The sequence below is a fragment of the Heloderma suspectum genome, chromosome 16, assembly GCF_057233095.1.
Source record: "Heloderma suspectum isolate Gila_16-S chromosome 16, 16-S_ref, whole genome shotgun sequence".
NCBI classification, from domain to species: domain Eukaryota; kingdom Metazoa; phylum Chordata; class Lepidosauria; order Squamata; family Helodermatidae; genus Heloderma; species Heloderma suspectum.
In genome coordinates, this window is record NC_139473.1 from 17,511,227 (window position 1) to 17,529,846 (window position 18,620).

Consider the following 18,620-nt stretch of genomic DNA (forward strand, 5'->3'; position numbering starts at 1 on the left):
ACATGGGGGAGTCAGCCTTGCATACTGCGAACAGCCTATATGCCTAGGAAGGCCACAGAATTCTCTGGCTAGGGACAGCTTGCCTTTAGCACGTTGAGCAGAAATTCAACAGGTGTGGTTTCCTCCAGTATGGATCTGTGAGGGGAGGAGCCCAGAAATGATCTTGTGGGTCAGAGGCATAGCAAAGGTAGAACCTTAGCATGTGTTGGGTAAACTCTGGCAGAACCAGGAGTTTACTGGCTTTATAGACCTCAAATGTAGACCTCCCTGACAGAATGCAGCCTTATTAAGTGGATGAGTAAATACCAGCTGTTGACGCTAGCTCAGGGGTCACCAACCTTTTTGGGTCGGTGGGCATATTTGGAATATTGAGTGTTGTGAGCACTCTCACAAAATGGCTGCCAGGGGGCTTGACCATTCATAAAATAGCTGGCATGGGAGCCATGGCCAGTCACAAACCACTAAATTTTCAGAAGGCAAACTGGTGAGATGGAAAGAAAAGTAATGAGTCCAAGAACCTAAGTATAAGGCAGAAATGGAGTCTAAGCTCCAAAACACAAAACCACTCTTTTGAATCCAAATAAAGATGGCGCTGAAAGGCAGCAGTCCACTTTGCATTATGCCAGCCTCCCAGTTTCTTTTTTTTTTTAAGTATAAAATATTAAGAAATGAAATAAAAATTAGGAGGGGCGTGTAGGCTGGTGGGCACGAAGAGATGTCCATGGGCACCATGTTTGGAGAGCCCAGAGACCTATCTGGACTGTGTGTCTGATTTTTTATTCCTGGAGGAGGATTTATATAGGGCAGTGGTTTTCCAGCTGTTTTTAAGGGGAACCTTGAATGCTTATCACAGGTTCTTCAGAAGGTCAGTAGTGGTGGGGACGGTTATGTGAAAGACCGCTTGCCCATCGGTAGTAAACTTCCCCCTGTGATGTGCGGCTGAACACATTCTCAGATTATGCAGAGTGAAGGTAGACCCTATATGCATGCCCAGCACTCTGAACAGAATAGAATCTGTGCCCTAGATCACGCCCCAGAATATTCTAGAATGCAGAATGGCTTCCACAGCGGACACATGAGGGGGTCCTCAACGTGCCCCAGAATATTCTAGAATGCAGAATGGCTTCCACAGCGGACACATGAGGGGGTCCTCAACGTGCCCCAGAATATTCTAGAATGCATAATGGCTTCCACAGCAGACATATGTGGGAGTGGGTGCTCAACATGCCCCAGAATATTCTAGAATGCAGAATGGCTTCCCCAGCAGACACACGAGGGGGTCCTCAACGTGCCCCAGAATATTCTGCAATGCAGAATGGCTTCCACAGCGGACACACGAGGGGGTCCTCAACGTGCCCCAGAATATTCTAGAATGCAGAATGGCTTCCACAGTGGACACATGAGGGGGTCCTCAACGTGCCCCAGAATATTCTAGAATGCAGAATGGCTTCCACAGCAGACATATGTGGGAGTGGGTGCTCAACATGCCCCAGAATATTCTAGAATGCAGAATGGCTTCCCCAGCAGACACACGAGGGGGTCCTCAATGTGCCCCAGAATATTCTGCAATGCAGAATGGCTTCCACAGTGGACACATGAGGGGGTCCTCAACGTGCCTAAGAATACTCTAGAATGCAGAATGGCTTCCACAGTGGACACATGAGGGGGTCCTCAACATGCCTAAGAATACTCTAGAATGCAGAATGGCTTCCACAGTGGACACATGAGGGGGTCTTCAACGTTCCCCAGAATATTCTAGAATGCAGAATGGCTTCCACAGCAGACATTTGTGGGAGTGGGTGCTCAACGTGCCCCAGAATATTCTAGAATGCAGAATGGCTTCCACAGTGGACACATGCGTGAGCGGGTCCTCAGTGTGCCCCAGAATATTCTAGAATGCAGAACCAGTTCCACAGCAGACACATTTGGGGAGAGGTGGTTTTTCCCTCAGCAGACAAGTGGAGGTGGAAAGGCTTCTCTGAAGGCAGGAAATGTGGGTGACTCTTACGCTAGTGGTTTCCAAGCATCCGCTAAGACGTTGTCTCTATCACATGCGACCTCTTCGCTTCTGGGCATGAAAGTGATCACCTGAGATGGACATTGACACGGGGACAAAGACAGGACATGTACTAAGTGTAAGGTATACATTTGAAAAACCACAGAGAGTTCAAGGAACGTGCTGCTATTCCGATGTGCGTTCCATCCTCCCGGCCCGCAGAGCCCTCCGACAGGAGTAAACGGTGCTTAAGTCTCTTCAGACTTCATTGCTGGACCTACCAATGAAAGTTTCCTATTAGGGTATTAAGTCTTTAGCTGGGAAAAATAGACAATTTACAAGTGGGGCCTCCAGAAAAATGTTGCGGCATATCTTCCCTCCTAACAGTGGTCCTGGCTCAGGGTTCCAGCAAGTCATTACTTCTAAGCAGAGCATCTCACTGTCTGCTCCTCGCTGCCATTTCTCTCTTTTTCTTTACCAACTGTCGCTCTACCTTCCATAGGTCAGGGGTACAGAACAGGTGTCCCTCCTGATGTTATGGCCTACAACTCCCATCAAGCATAGCCAGCACAGCCAGTGGTGAGGGCTGATGGGAGATGTAGTCCAGAACATCCAGAGGACTGCGAGTGGCCCACCCCTGCTGTAGGTACTGCACACACAAGTGTTTGGTTTTTTAAAAAAGCGAAAAAACCCAAACCTATCGAGAAATGGAGCAGGACAAAACCTCAGCATTTTTCAGGGGCCAGGAGAAATTCTTAAACAAGCAGCAGAGTGGTTTGTGGGTGTGTTCTTTCTCTAACAAATGGATCCACCACTGCTTCTGGCCTTGGAGCTCCAGATCAGCACCTTGGAGGGCTACCGTGTCCCCTCTCAATGCTTTGGAAATTATGCTTTGTCAAGACATAGCATCAGAGAGGCACTGGGGCTAAGTGTGTGTGTGTGTGTGTGTGTGTGTGTGTGTGTGTGTTTGAAGCAGTTGTCTGAAGCTGTGTTTTAGTGTTGGATTTTTTAAAAAATTGTTTTTTAATTCAAAGTTGTTTTCAAAGGAACATAGAATAGCAGGGTTGGAAGGGGCCTATAACACCATTGAGTCCAACCCCCTGCTCATTGCCGGAATCCAAGTCAGAGCATCCCTGACAGGTGGCTGTCCAGCCTCGTCTTGAATGCTTCCAGTGTGGGAGAGCCCACCACCTCCCTAGGGAATTGGTTCCATTGTCGTATTGCTCTGACAGTCAGGAGGTTTTTCCTGATGTTCAGCCGGAATCTGGCTTCCTGTCACTTGAGCCCATTTTTCTGTGTCCTGCACCCTGGGATGATTGAGAAGAAATCCTGGCCTTCCTCCCTGTGGCAACCTTTCCAGCACTTGAAGAGCGCTATCCTACCTCCCCTCAGTCTTCCCTTCTCAAGGCTAAACATGCCCAGTTCTCTCCGTCTCTCCTCATAGGGCTTTGTTTCCAGTCCCCTGATCGTCTTCAGTTATATATATTGCCCATATGTTTTATGTACAAGGTTTTTAAACTTTGTATATTGTATTTTAATGTTTTAACTTTTGTAAACCACCCAGAAAGCTTTGGCTATGGGGCAGTATAGAAATCTAATAAATAATAATAAATAATAACATGCAGCCCCCACAAAAGAAGACGGCAGCTCCCGTTGGTCAGTGTAGCAACCGCTTATTTCAAGAAGCTTAGTTGAGGTTTTTCCCCTTTGACATGATCTCTCAACCTGGATTCTGTCCTGAGCAGAGCTGGCGTCAAGGGTAGCCATGTTCGGGCACTTACTGAGGGCCCAAATTCCAACAAGGGGCCTTCTGACAAGAGTCGTTCCTCCTCTTCACCATTGCAACCAGTTTGTTCACCTGCCTCTCATTCTGGCCCAGACAACAGTGGTGATGAGGAGGAGGAGGAGGAGGAGGAGGTGAGAAGGGCAGTGAGATGGCAGAGTCGTTGAAGGAGGGGGAACCATTGAGGTTATTTTGCCAAAGGGCTCCCCAAAATGTGGAGTTCGCAGTGCCCCTTGCTCCTGTTTATACAGAGTGGCCCAAAAGTAGGTATACAGTTGTTTAGAATGTTGATGGGAGGGGGAGAGAATGTGTGAGTAGAAGATGTGTGGTTGGAGTCAGAATGACAGTTGGGAAGAGTGAGTGACAGGGAGTGACAGTTAAATCAGTTAAGTAGAGAGTGAGGGGAGTGAGGCCCTTAAGTAGGTATACAGTTGTTTAGTTGTTTAGTGTTTTTTTTACTGATATTGTGAATGATGGCAGCAAACCTGAGTCAAGAACAAAGAACTAAAGCAGTACTGGAAGACTGAAAATTCTCTCCCCATCCCATCAACATTCTAAACAACTGTATACCTACTTTTGGGCCACCCTGTAGTTTTCATACATTGTGGCTTTAATTTTATTGCTTGTTAGCTGTCTTGGGCATTGAGGTACACAGAGGAAAAAAGAGATGCAAATCTTTTCTTTCTTTCCTCAACATTTGCCAAATTTGGGGCATTCCCTGGAACTGGGAATACATCCAGGACAAATCCACGCTACAGACCAGGCTTAATATTTCATCCCTTTCTCCACTCATTCCCTTTCTGACACTCATGCACAGAAGGGAAATCTCTCACATTTCCCTCAGCACTTTCCCAAACGATCATTTCCCAGGATTCCCAGGGCAATCTTAGCTGAAGTGGTGTGAAACCAGCATCAGTTTGTAGTGTAGATGGGGGCCCCCGGTGGGTTGTAGGAAACAGAAGAGCCCCTCCCTCATCACGCCATCCAGGTGCAGTTCTACATTGTGCCAAGGGAGATGGGGACTGGGAACCTTACTGGAATTCTACTTCCTGTGGTTGCTTTTCCCTTTGGCTTCGCTGTCACCCAGGAGTGAAGAGAGGATCTGGTTCGAGTGGTGCCGCTTGATTTTCACGTTTGCTCGGAGTGGGGCGCCCAGGATCACATCTTGTCCTGAGCCTGGTTCAACGGAAGAGAAAGAATCTGAAAACAAAGGAAAACCAGGGACGAGTGTGTTGTTTAAAAGAGAGGCAGGGGAGGGGAGGGGGATGGAGTGCAGAGAGAAAAATGGGTGGGGTGATGTCAAGGGGCGGGGTCTTGCCCCTTGATGTGACATCAGGGGCAGGGTCACACACCCCTTACTAGGGTTGCATGGATTTTGTTAAATCCTTTCCGTCCATGTTTCGTGGACTATCAGGCATCTTTCATTCCGTCGTCTGCTCATTGACAGAATCAGAATTCTACTAGAATTTAATTCTACTTGTGCTAATCTGCATTGGTGCTAATGCGCACTTGCGCCAATGTGCTAGTTCACATTAGCGCGCATCCGCACTCATGCGCATTAACGAATGCACATTAGTGCACTTTGCACACGTGTGAATGAGGACTAATGCGTAATAGTTAATGCAAATTAGTGCAACCCCCCCCCCGTGAAAAACTGATCCGCAAGTGTGTGGGAGCCGTGTGACTCAGAAGAAGTCAGTCTACCGTGGGTTGAATTTAAAAAAAAATCTGAACTAATCTGAAACTGTCGCAGATTTCTCCGACATCCCTACCCCTGACATCATCTGTCCCATGGTGGCCCTGGTGGGATGCAACCATAAAACAGATCTGCACCCCTGAAATACAGTCACTGGCACCAAATCTACCAGCAGTTCCAACCTAACAGTAGGATAGGGCGAACTTGCAAAAAAGGGGATAAAAGGGGACATCACTTTTGTTTAAAATATGTGCCTGCTAATTAAGATGTGTAGATGCAAATAATAATAATAATTATTATTATTATTATTATTATTATTGTTATAATTATTATTTATATCCCGCCCTTTCCCCAGTACTGGGACTCAAGGCAGCCTTACAACGTTAAAACTGCTACAATTAAGACCTATAAATAGAGATATAAATACAACTGTATAAAAGTTAAAAATATAATTAAATCATCAATATTAAAATTGTAAAGATATTAAAACATTAAAAGACAACCAGAACAACAAAAACAGTATCCATACGTCGCATTTTCCCAGGTCCAGACTAGTTATCCCCAAAGGCCTGCTGGAACAAAAAAGTTTTTGCATGCCTGCGAAAACATATCAAGGAGGGTACCACTCTCACCTCCCTGGGAAGGGAGTTTCAGAGCCTTGGGGCAGCCACCGAGAAGGCCCTCTCCCGCGTTCCCACCAGGCGTGCCTGTGATGATGGTGGGATGGCGAGAAGGGCCTCCCCTGAAGATCTCAGGGTATGAGTAGGCTCATAAGGGAGAATACGGTCTTTCAGATAACCTGGACCCGAGCTGCATAGGACTTTATAGGACATAACCAGCACTTTGAATTGTGCCCGGAAACAGACTGGGAGCCAGTGAAGCTGTTTTAACAGGGGAGTGGTATGCTCCCTGTAGCCAGCCCCAGTCAGCAGTCTGTCCACTGTTCTGTGAACCAGCTGAAGTTTCCGAACACTCTTCGGAGGCAGCCCCATGTAGAGCGTGTTACAGTAATCCAAACGGGATGTAGCTAAGGCACGTGTCCCTGTGGCCAAGTCAGACATCTCAAGGACCGGGCGCAGCTGGCGCACTCGCTTTAGCTGTGCAAAAGCACTCCTGGCCACCGCTGAGACCTGGGCATCCAGGCTCAGGGCTGAATCCAGAAGTACACCCAAGCTGCGGACCTGTGTCTCAGGGGGAGTGTAATCCCATCCAGCACAAGCTGTATCCCTATTCCCTGATCTATCTTTTGACTGATCAGGAGCACCTCTGTCTTGTCTGGATTAAGCTTCAATTTCTTTGCCCTCATCCAGTCCATTACTGCCGACAGACACCGGTTCAGCACCCCAACAGCTTCCTTGGAATTAGATGGAAAGGAAAAGTAGAGTTGGGTGTCATCAGTGTACTGGTGACACAGAACCCCAAAACGCCGGACAACCTCCTCCCCCAGTGGTTTCATGTATACGTTAAATAGCATGGGGGGGTGGGGTTGTCCGGAGACAGAACTAATTACTAAATACAGAACTAATTACTATAATTTACAGAGAAATACATCTCACAATAATGGGAAGTCTATGACCAGGGGAGCTGCGTTCCTGCTGCTCAGTCTGCTGTCTAAGAGCTACACGTTGATGGGTGTCATCAAGGCCCTGCGTTCTCATCCTTCTTATGGTTATTTATCTGTAAATAAATACCTGGACTGGACAGACCTTCCAGTGGGGGACACCTTCAATAGAGGATACTCCTCTGTAAAGCAGGAGACATGGCTACCCTATGTTAGGGTCATCCTTGCCTGTGGGATTCCCTTATCAACAGCAATGATCTAGACTTCTGTATCCAAGTCGGGAGCATTTGCTCATGTCTACTAATCTGAGCGCCTTGTTCCACTTGCAAGGGTGTGTTGGAATTTTACAAAATATGTTTCGAATGGACTCGGGGGAACACTGGGAAACATGAAACATTTGTAGGTAGCAATTGGGTCAGGTGGAGGGAGAAGCCATGACTGGAGTTGGATGACTACAGAGCAGAAGCCACACCCCAGTGAATGCCATCATCCTAAACCATATTCAAAATGGTTTCCTGTGAAATTGCAGGATGTGCTTCAATGCAGTGTATTTATGACAGAGGTAGAAGCCTTTAACAGCACCTGCACACCCTGACAGACCAGTCAGTCTGACTTCAATCCCTGGGAAAATTCTGGAGCAGATTATAAAGCAATCCATCTGTAATCACCTTGAAAACAATGCAGTAATTACGCGAAGCCAACATGGAATTGTCAAGAACAAATCCTGCCAGACGAATCTGATCTCATTTTTTGATCAGATAACCTCCTTTGTGGACTGTGGGATACTGTGGACATAATATGCCTCGACTGCAGCAAAGCTTTCGACAAAGTGCCCCATGATATCCTGATGGGCAAACTAGCTCAAAGTGGGCTAGATGAAACAACGATCCGGTGGATCCACAGTTGGCTACAGAATCTGACTCAAAGAGTGCTTCTCAATGGGACCTTCTCAAACTGGGGAGAGGTAAAGAGCGGGGTACCGCAGGGTTCAGTCCTGGGCCCAGCGCTCTTCAACATTTGTATTAATGACTTGGAGGAGGAGGTGCAGGGAATGCTGATCAAATTTGCAGATGACACAAAATTGGGCGGGATAGCTAATACTGTGGAAGACAGAAACAAAATTCAAAGTGATCTGGATAGACTGGAGCGCTGGGCAGAAAACAACAGAATGACATTTAATAGGGACAAATGCCAAGTTCTGCACCTAGGAAAAAGAAACCAAACGCGCAGTTACAAGATGGGGGATACGTGGCTCAACAACACTACAAGCGAGAAGGATCTTGGAAATGTTGTCGTCGATCACAAGCTGAATATGAGCCAAAAATGTGATGTGGCTGCAAAAAACGGCCAATGCTCTTTTGGGCTGCATTAATAGAAGCATAGCATCCAAGTCCTGGGAAGTACTAGTTCCCCTCTACTCAGCACTGATTAGGCCTCATCTGGAGTACTATGTACAGTTCTGGGCACCACACTTTCAGAAGGACGCAGACAAGCTGGAGAAGGTTCAGAGGAGGGCAACGAAGATGATCAGGTGACTGGAAACAAAGCCCTGCGAGGAGAGACTGAAAGAACTGGGCATGGTTAGCCTTGAGAAGAGAAGACTGAGCTGAGAATAGGATAGCACTGTTCAAGTCCTTGCAAGGTTGTCCCAGAGAGGAAGGCCAGGATCTCTTCTCAATCATCCCAGAATGCAGGACACAGAAGAATGGGCTCAAGTGACAGGAAGCCAGATTCCGGCTGAACATCAGGAAAAACTTCCTGACTGTTAGAGCAATACAACAATGGAACCAATTCCCTAGGGAGGTGGTGGGCTCTCCCACCCTGGAGGCATTCAAGATGAGGCTGGACAGCCACCTGTCAGGGATGCTCTGACTTGGATTCCTGCACTGAGCAGGGGGTTGGACTTGATGGTCTTATAGGCCCCTTCCAACCCTACTATTCTATGATTCTATGATTATCAGGGGCTTTCTCTGCAACCATGAGGACTAGCAACCCAGTTTTACTTTGCTTTGAAAAACTGTGGAAACCAGTTCCCATACCAACAGTCAGATTCTGTGATTGAATGACTGCAGCCATACAAATCCCTAGCCCTCTGATGGCATTTTGCAGCAGCGGTTGTGATTTGCGATTATTGGTCGTTAACATTAATTAGCTCGATTCCTTGTCATCTTCATCATATGGCCTCTGTAAGCCTACTGTGGCCTATCTTGGCGTCGGTGTTCTTCTGGGAGGGTAGAATATATCCAAAGCAGTAATCACCTCCATTGCTCAATTTTAGCCCACTCTTACTAAGTTTTTTAAAGTGTTCTACAAGATGTGCTCAGTCCCAGAGAGCTGAATCGCCATTTAATTTCATGCCTTTAGTCTTCCCTCTTGTTTTATCTTCCGATGACAGATGGAGCTTCATGTCAGGGTGGAAACTGAGCCAATAGAGCCCCAGGGCAATTCTGATTCTGAGGAGGAACAGCCATCCGTGGGAGAGGAGCTCGCTTATCTCTCACAAGCATAGCAGCTGGCAGAGATTCCTCCTGCCAGCATTCCTGGGAGAGATAGTGACCCTGGCAGTGAGAGAGCGCTGGAGGGGGGCTTGCTGGACGCTCGGCACAGATGCAGGGAGCGACGACAGATGGAGGGCACAGAAAGGAGACGTAGCGCTCATTTGGTGCGCAAACAATGGTCGCGTCCCGAGGAACCAAGGGAAAGAGGGAGGATCTCTCCCTAGCCCATAAGTTCAGGGTCTTCCCATGATTCTCCTTCAAACGGGGACCAGCCGCCTTACCTGGAGCTTAGGCTACTCTGCTATCTTTCCCCAGCGCTGTTCCATGCTTTGGCGCTAGTGACTAGTATTCTGAAATTGTCATAAAGTAATAAAGGAATAAAGTCTCGGAAAGAATTCCTCGTCGTCTGTGTCCTGAGTTGGCTATTGGTGGGGACTGCAAGAGGCAGCTAGGGCGCTCCTGACACTTCAGTTCCCTTCCTGAAGCCATATTCTGAGGACCAGAAATATAGGGTTGGCGGAGAATTTCTCCCCGAAACTTCGGGGGCCGAGCGCCAACGTGTTCGGCCCCCCGAACAAGTTTCGTGGAGAAATTCTCCGCACCCCCCCGCACCCCGCACCCCCCCCGGGACGGGACTTACCTTTGGCGAATGTCCCTCCCGGCGGCGGGTCCGGCCGGCGGTTTGGCGGGTGTTCGTCCGGGGCGGGAGCGGCAGCCAGTCTTTCGACCGGCTGCCGCCACCGCCATTCCAATAAAAGAAAAAAAAATGCCCCCGTGATAGGCTACGTGACGATTAACGTAGCCTATCACGGCTGACTTTGCAGATCTAGGTTACGTGACGTTAATCGTCACGTAGCCTATCACGGGGGCGTTTGTTTTTTTTTTTAAACTTTTTAGTTCGCGGCCGGGCGAGGCGAGGCGCCTCCTCCCCGGCCTGAATTTCAGTCGGGCGAGGCGGGAAGCCTCCCCCTGGCCTGAATTTCGGCCGGGCGAGGCGGGAAGCCTCCCCCCCCGGCCTGAACTTCGCGGGGGGAGCAGCGAAGCGCCTCCCCCCCACCGCGAAAAGCTTCGAGGACAGGTAAGTGACTTTTGTCCATCCCTACAGAAATAGGGATGTCAGAGAATTCCGCCACAGATCTCGGTGAGGCCAAATGCCAGTGCATTCGGCCCCCCGAAATCCGTGGCAGAACGAAGCCCCCCTGCCCCCCCACCCCACGAAATGGGCCCGGAACAGAGCACCTACCTGCTGTCGTCCGCACTGACTTGCGAACGCCATTTGCGTCCCTGCAGGCTGCCCAGCGGCTGGTTGTCTGGCTGCGGGCGGCCCCGACCAGCGGCTCCATGGAATCTCCGCGGAGCGGAGCTGTCCGGAGAGAATTTCGGGGGGAGGGACAGAGTGCCTCCCCCTGACCGCAAATGTCACCCTTCAAAAAGGTAAGTGACTTTCGTACATCCCTAGCCAGAAATCTATTCTGCCCTAGTATCAGTTGTTCTAACCACTTGTTCACTTCCGTAGTGTCATTTGTTCTAATACCATTTCATGTTTCCCCATGTGCATGAGAAGACAGGGAAAACCATCCTGCACACACACAAGAGGAAGGTATCAGTAGGGATGGCGGAGAATTTCTCCCCGAAACTTCGGGGGGCCGAGCGCCAACGTGTTCGGCCCCCCAAACAAGTTTCGGGGAGAAATCCTCCGCACCCCCCCGCACCCCCCCCCCGGGACGGGACTTACCTTCGCCGAATGTCCCTCCCGGCGGCGGGTCCGGCCGGCGGTTCGGCAGGTGTTCGAGCGGGGCGGGAGCGGTAGCCGGTCTTTTGACCGGCTGCCGCCGCCGCCATTGCAATAAAAGAAAAAAAAAACGCCCCCTGATAGGCTACATGACGATTAACGTAGCCTATCACGGCTAGATCTGCAAAGTCAGCTGTGATAGGCTACGTAAATTGTCACGTAGCCTATCACGGGTGACTTTAAAAAAAAAAAGCGCGTACGGATAATGGCGGCCCCCAGAGGGAGCCGCCATTCCCGTTCCTTATTTGGTCGCCGTAGTCTATGTAAAGATTTACGTAGACTACAGCGACCAAATAAGGAACGTGAATGGCGGCTCCCTATGGGGGCCGCCATTAGCGTAAGCGTTTTTTTTTTTTTAAGTCACCCGTGATAGGCTACCTGACGATTGACGTAGCCTATCACGGCTGACTTTGCAGATCTAGCCGTGATAGGCTACGGTAATCGTCACGTAGCCTATCAGGGGGCGTTTTTTGTTTTTTTTTTAAACTTTCGCATTCGCGGCCGGGCGAGGCGGGACGCCTCCTCCCCGGCCTGAATTTCGGCCGGGGCGAGGCGGGAAGCCTCCCCCCCCAGCCTGAACTTTGCGGGGGGAGCAGCGAAGCGCCCCCCCCACTGCGAACATCCTTCGAGGACAGGTAAGGGACTTTCGTCCACCCCTAGGTATCAGCAAACTTGGGGTGACCCCTAGGTTTGCAAGAGTACAAAAAAAAATAGGGAAAACACATCCTGAAAGGGGCAACTCAATAGCACAGAATGTAAATGGAGTGAGAGAGAAAAACACACCTGAAAACAGGGTAGGAGGGGGAATGGAAAGGAGTGCTGGGGGAAAATTGAAGAGCAGGGGAACAGAATGGATAACTGGACAAGTAAGAGGGAAGAATAGATATACAGAGGTACAAAGGGTAGACAGAACCTTCATTGCCTGAATAGGTAATTTCCTGCTTCACCTGAGAAGTGATTCTAAAACGTTCCCAGGGATGAGCGTGAGAGCTGCCCATAGAGATGGACAGAGAAAGCAGAGCTTTTCATGTAGCTGAGACTGGGCAAGAATGTGTCCACCCGACCACCACCCCAAGAAAAACTGCAAAATGAAAAGAAAACACACAGCCCCAAACCAAGAAAAAAACCTGGAGTAGCTGGATCCCTGAACAGAAGTGTTCTACACGGCAACATTTTGTTGCAGGGGGCCACTTGTACTGTTGCTATTTCAAGTCCACCCTTCCCCATTCAGAATTTTAACACATGCAGTGGCATTTCTGTCAACACACATCTAGAGATGTGTGAATCAGCAAAATTCTATCTTGTTGAAATTCTCCAAATTCCACCTCAAAACTCATTCCATCTTGTGTCCATACCATATTGCAAGCTTTATTTTTTTCCTTTTTGCATGAAAATGTTTGTGTATTTTCATGCATATTTCCCAAATGTATTAAACTGGTTTTAAATAAAAATTAATTGGATTTAATTTTTGTGAACCGCCCAGAGAGCTTCAGCTATTGGGCGGTATAGAAATAAATAAATAAATAAATAAATAAATAAATAAAATATGCATCAGTTGTGCACATCTTTGAAATATGCATATTTTTCTCCTATTAATTAAAGCATGTAGATGCGCTGTTTTCAAAAGTCTGCATTCTCATGTGCATTTCTCAAATGTACTCATGCTGACCACAAATCACATTGCAAACTTGGAAATGACCACAGATTGTGTTTGAGTCCGTGTTCAATTTGGAAAGTGCAAACTGGGTAAATCCTCATCAAACACAAACTGAAACTAATTTCTCATACATCTCCACATGCATCCAGTGGAAAATGACCCTGACATGCGTATAACTGGTGGAATCAGGGAATCCATCCCACCTGGATATAATATAATCATTTGGGCTGGCATGTTTGCTGTTGTTTTTTTTGCTTTATTTCTCACACAGTTTGGTTTCCAAAGCCCGCACTGATTCTGACATGTCTTCTGCTAATGAGGTCACACAGCCAGTTGGCTATTTTGGTCTTGCACAAGAAGACAATATCTAACTGGTTAAGCTGGGTGATAAGGAGGAAGAACAGGAATGCTACCAAAATTCTTCTCATCTGCACCAATAGGAACCTGCCTGGGCCTTAAGATCAGCCACAGAGACCCTGATCGCAGGTCCACCATCAAGATCCACCATACTGGCAGTGACTCAGGACAGGGCCTTCTCAGTGGTGGCCCAGGGACCCATTTCACTGTAACTGTTCAAGACAGCAGGATAGGAAAGAAGCTCCCAATCTCTGTCAGTTAAATCAAGAGCTGTCAGAAGCTATAATGGCTGTTAGCATGTCACAACCGGATACTAGTGAGAGCAGGACACAGCCAAGTATGCTTCCCTTCTCAAAATATTATTTTAAACAGCCAGAGGTTACGGCTCTCCCTCCTCCCTCCCCAAGTCAAAATATGGCAATGCCAGAGTCAGGCTAAGGCCTAACTGACCTTCTCACACCCAGCATTCTGGCCTCTGTACAAATTTTGGCAGCAAACTACGACAGTGGTTTAAAAGCGATAATGTTTGCTTTAAAACAAGCTAAATTTTACCCTTGGAAGCCTCCAGAGGCAAACCACCACATTTTTTGTGTCGGGGGGTGGGGTGGCAGGAGTGCAGCCTATAGACAGGGGAGGTGTCCAGGGGGGAAAGTGGCCCCTGGACCCCCCAGAGTGGCCCACCCCTGACTTACAGTATCAGATCTTGAGGACTGAGGTTGCATTTCAGTTGTGGTCCTATATCTTTGGAAATCTCTCCCCAAAGCATTGCATATGGCCCCATCTTTCTTAAATGTGTTAGGTTTTTTTTTAAGGGACCTCAAAAACTCATTCGTTTCAGTGGGGTTCTGGACTGCTGCTTGTTTTTAGTTTTTGTAACTGGATTGCTTTCTTTGTATTTTAAATATTGTTTTATGGTTTTTATGCTCTTTTGTAAGGTGCCTTGGGAGGGCTTTGCTCTGACAGGTGGTACATAAGCGCTTTAAATAAATAAATACATAAATCTGAAATAGTGTGGGGAGCCACCAGCAATAAGCCAGCCCCTCCATTCACCACAGCACCAAAGCTTAGTTGAAGGGCTGTTCAGTACGCACCGTGAATTCCTATCATATGCTCTAAAATTAACACTCTCTCGGCTAAAATCTTCAGGGCCTCTCGAAGTTGCTGGACGCCTTCACCCTGCAATGGAGAGAAGTGGGGGAGACAAGACATTTTTGCAGGCTCCAAAACTTATACCCATTATTTAAGCAAACTCAGGTCTCCTACTCTCTTGTATCTGGGCTGTACCACTTCAGAATATAGCTGGGGGCTCAGATGTCTGGATGCCCCCCCCCACACACACACACTCAGAGAATCTTTCTGCTGAGAAAACTAGCATGAGAAGGTTAGTCTAGCATCCTTTCCCTGACATGCTAGCTTTCTATGTGCAAGGAAGCAGTGTGTGTTTGGGGTTTTTTTGAGGTTGGGGGGGTAACCTTCAGTCCTATGAGTAGTATGAAGTGGTACAGCCTAGACAGAGTACTAGGCAGAGATGATGTCTAAAAAATTAATGCACTTCTATGGTCTTAAGTAACACTGAACCAATTTCTGGTGCATTTTTTTAAAGCAGAAACACCCGATTTGAAATCAAGCAGAACCCCCCCCCCCCCCCAGTATTAGTGGTGTGGAGAACAGAAATTCTTAAAAACCTTGGGCCCTGAAGCGAGCTTACTGTACCAAGTTGGGGTTCAAAACAGGCATATCTGTGGGCTGCCATGTCCCTGTCACAATGCCTCAGAAATGATGTTTCGTCAGGACATAGCATAATTTCAGCGGTCATTCAGGTTTTAAAAAATGGCATCCTCCATCTTCTGTGGGTGGTCGGGGGAGAGACCATTTTTAACCCACAATTCTTCTGAAATGAGGCTTCCAAAATTTGGAGCTCTGTTACCACAAGGAGCAGCGGACCAATTTGTTACAGAAGGAACACACACACACTGGTTCCTCTGCCTCTTGTTAGGGTAAGTCTTCTCCAGGAGGCCAAAAACCTTAAGAATTTCTCCTGGCCCCACAGAACTTCACCAAAAATGCTGCTGTGTTTTTGTCACCCCCAAGAAATGGGCTCACAAAACGGAGGTGGCATTTTTGGTACACCTTTAATTAAGGATCCATTAGGAAAAGACATTGGGTAAGGAGATAAAGTAGGGACGGCAAAGAAGAGCGGATAATATAACTGGAGAGCCAGTGTGGTGTAGTAGTCAGAGTGTTGGACTGGGACTCCAGTCCTCACTCGGCCATGAAGCTCTCTGGGTGACTTTGGGCTAGGGATGGCGGAGAATTTCTCCACGAATCTTCGGGAGGCCGAGCGCCAACGCATTCGGCCCCCCGAAAGTGTTGGGGAAATTCTCCGCCGCCCCCCCCCGGGATGGGACTCACCTACGGCGAATGTCCCTCTCAGTGGCGGGTCCCGGCGGCGTTTCGGCGGCATTTCGGCGGGGGAGGGGGCGGCGGCCGGTCTCCCAACCGGCTGCCGCTGCCACCATTACAAAATAAAAAAGTACAGTAAAAAACACACACACACACACACACCCGTGATAGGCTACGTGACGATTTACGTAGCCTATCACGGCTAGATTTCCAAAGTCAGCCGTGATAGGCTACGTAAATCGTCACGTAGCCTATCACGGGTGACTTTGGAAAAAGAAAAAAAAAGCGCATATGCAAATGGCGGCGCCCCATGGGCACCGCCATTTGCATTCCTTATTTGGACAGGGGTAGTCTACGTAAAGATTTACGTAGACCACGGCGAAAATAAGGGAACACTATTTGCGTTGCCCTTATTTTCGCCGTAGTCTACGTAAATCTTTACGTCGACTAGACGTGCCAAAATAAGGAACGTAAATGGCGGCGCCCATGGGGCGCCGCCATTTGCGTACGCGCTTTTTTTTTTTCCAAAGTCACCCATGATAGGCTACGTGACGATTTACGTAGCCTATCACGGCTGACTTTAGAAATCTAGCCGTGATAGGCTACGCAAATCATTACATAGCCTATCACAGGTGTGTGTTTTTGGGGTTTTTTTACTTTTTTTCCGCGGCCGGGGAGACGGGGCGCTCCTCCCCAGCCTGAATTTCGCCGGCGAGAGATGGGGCGCCCCCCCCGGCCTGAATTTCGGCCGAGCGAGGCGGGGCGCCTCCCCCCCTCGCCTGAACTTCGGGGGGAGAACCGTAGCGCCTCCCCCCCACCGCGAAGCAAGCTGCGGGACAAGGTAAGTCCCTTTCGTCCATCCCTACTTTGGGCCAGTCGCTGACCCTCAGCCTAACCTACCTCACAGCATTGTTGTGGGGATAAAATGGAAGGGGGAGGTTCACTGAAGCCACCTTGGGTTCCTTGCAGGGGGAAAGACATGGGATATAAATGTAATAAATAAATATCCTTACATCTGCGCCTTTGTCTCCTTCTTCGCCTTTCTTTCCAGGTTCACCCTAAAAAATGAGGCAGACAGAATTTGATTACGATATTGCCAATTTTGTCTTCCCACCAGCATTAATCGCAAAAGAGGATGGAAACAAAGGAACCCTGGCAGCTTACTAGACAGCTGCCTACGTCCTCCAGGCAAACCCATGCATTGACTTTCATGGGGCTTCCTCTGGAGTAAACAGGGCTATGGGTGCATAAACCTTTTGGCATAAGGTTTAAAGGTGTTCATCTTCCAGCACGAGAGCAGAGTAAGAATCCTATTAACAATCCACATTGCCCTCTGTCTCTCCCCAAAATATTCATTAGAGAAGGATTCCTGTGCAAATTAAACTTCTCTCATGCTCCTGCCCCAGCAGGGAGCAGCCACATAGGTCTTTTACACACACACACACACACACACACACACCAGTTTGATTGGTTTAAAAAGCACGAGCAACGAGAAGTTCTAGAACAGCCTTCCCAAACCTGGCTGGCTGGGGGATTATTGGAGTCGTAGTCCAGCACATCTGGTTGGGAAAAACTGTTCCGGAAGCCGAAGGGACTAAAAAGGGAACTAAAAAGGAGCCTTTTTAGTTCAGAAAAAGGGTAAGTAAGGGGGGACATGATAGAGGTGTATAAATTCTGCATGGTGGAGAGAAAGTGGACAGGGCGACATTTTTCTCCGTCTCGCACAATACTAGAAGCCAACGGGGTCAGCCCATGAAGCTGAATAGTCTGAGATTCAGGACTGATAAAAGGAAGTCCTCCTTCACTCAGTGGAGTTCAACTGTGGAGTTCCCTATCACAGTATGTAGAGATGGCCACCCATTTTCATGGCTTCAAAAGGCAGGTAGACAAACTGAGAGACTATCAAGGCTATCAATGGCTGCTAGTCATGATAACTATATTTTGTTTTAATTTTAATTTCCTTATTTATTGGTTTTCTTGTAACAATACAAAATACAAACACTAATAAAACAACACGACAAAACTCTTAAAATGCATCAAAACTGAACCAGCAGCAAGGTAATATGTACCGAAAACCGTCCAGCAAACAAAAGACGCAAAGGTCTCATCTCAAGGACCCAACAGCCTGGGTGAAGACATGCGTCTGAAGGAACCGACACAACAAAGCTCCTGATATTGCCTGACATGCTTCCAAAAGCATGGAGTTCAAGGGTGGCAAGGGTGCCACAACCAAAAAGGCCCTCTCTCAGGTCACTGCTCCCTGGGACCATGAGCAGGACCCCCTCTAAAGGTCTCAAAAATTGACTAGTTCTGACTAAAACCTGGAGTGGCTTCATCACCCCACTGACATCGGAGCCACCAGTCTCCACTATCCTGGCCTTTTGCCTGCAGGGTGGCCCTTCTCTTTGGACATTCAGCAGGCCCACACCAGCTGGGCCTTCCAGGCCTGCTCCCTCTCTGTTGCCTGCCCCCACTCTTTTTCCTTCCCCCAATGAAATTGACTTCTGGGCCAGGGAAACACAGCCCCCAGGGCTCCTTAGACCCACAGGGATGGTAACCACAGTTGGCCAGCCACATATGTCCCCTTCTTGGGCAAGATGCTCAACCAGGTGGGTAGCTATGAGCTCCACTCACTCTCAGATGAGATGGGCTATCTGGATCCATTTCAATCTGGTTTCAGACCAAGTTTTGGCACCAGAACTGCCGTGGTGTACCATTTCAGGTCGTGGGCCCTTTTGAGTGTGGGGAGAGTCCAGAAACAAGATCAGACAAAGGCAAGGCCAGATAGCACCACAGAGAGCTCCAAGTGGAAGCCAGACAAGCTCAGCTCATTTGTTGCTCCAACAAATGGCAGGCTCAAACTGAACCTTAAGTAGG

The 18,620-nt window shown here is 48.3% G+C and overlaps 1 protein-coding gene across 3 annotated transcripts in view; it reads right to left on the reverse strand.

Annotated features, from left to right (window-relative positions):
• Nucleotides 1–649: 649 nt before the first annotated feature.
• Nucleotides 650–18,620, reverse strand: part of COL26A1 (collagen type XXVI alpha 1 chain) — a 211,875-nt gene continuing 193,904 nt past the window's right edge. Inside the window, exons 11-14 of one of the 3 annotated variants that reach the window (XM_084823050.1) lie at nucleotides 16,757–16,801; nucleotides 14,432–14,516; nucleotides 4,815–4,955; nucleotides 650–2,273 (exon numbers count right to left, since the gene is read on the reverse strand). In XM_084823050.1, coding sequence (XP_084679176.1) covers nucleotides 4,822–4,955; nucleotides 14,432–14,516; nucleotides 16,757–16,801 — 264 coding nt within the window. In that variant the 3' untranslated portion in view covers nucleotides 650–2,273; nucleotides 4,815–4,821. Of the gene's footprint in view, nucleotides 2,274–4,814; nucleotides 4,980–14,431; nucleotides 14,517–16,756; nucleotides 16,802–18,620 lie in introns of all 3 variants that reach the window. The other 2 variants (XM_084823048.1, XM_084823049.1) reach the window with 2 other exon arrangements.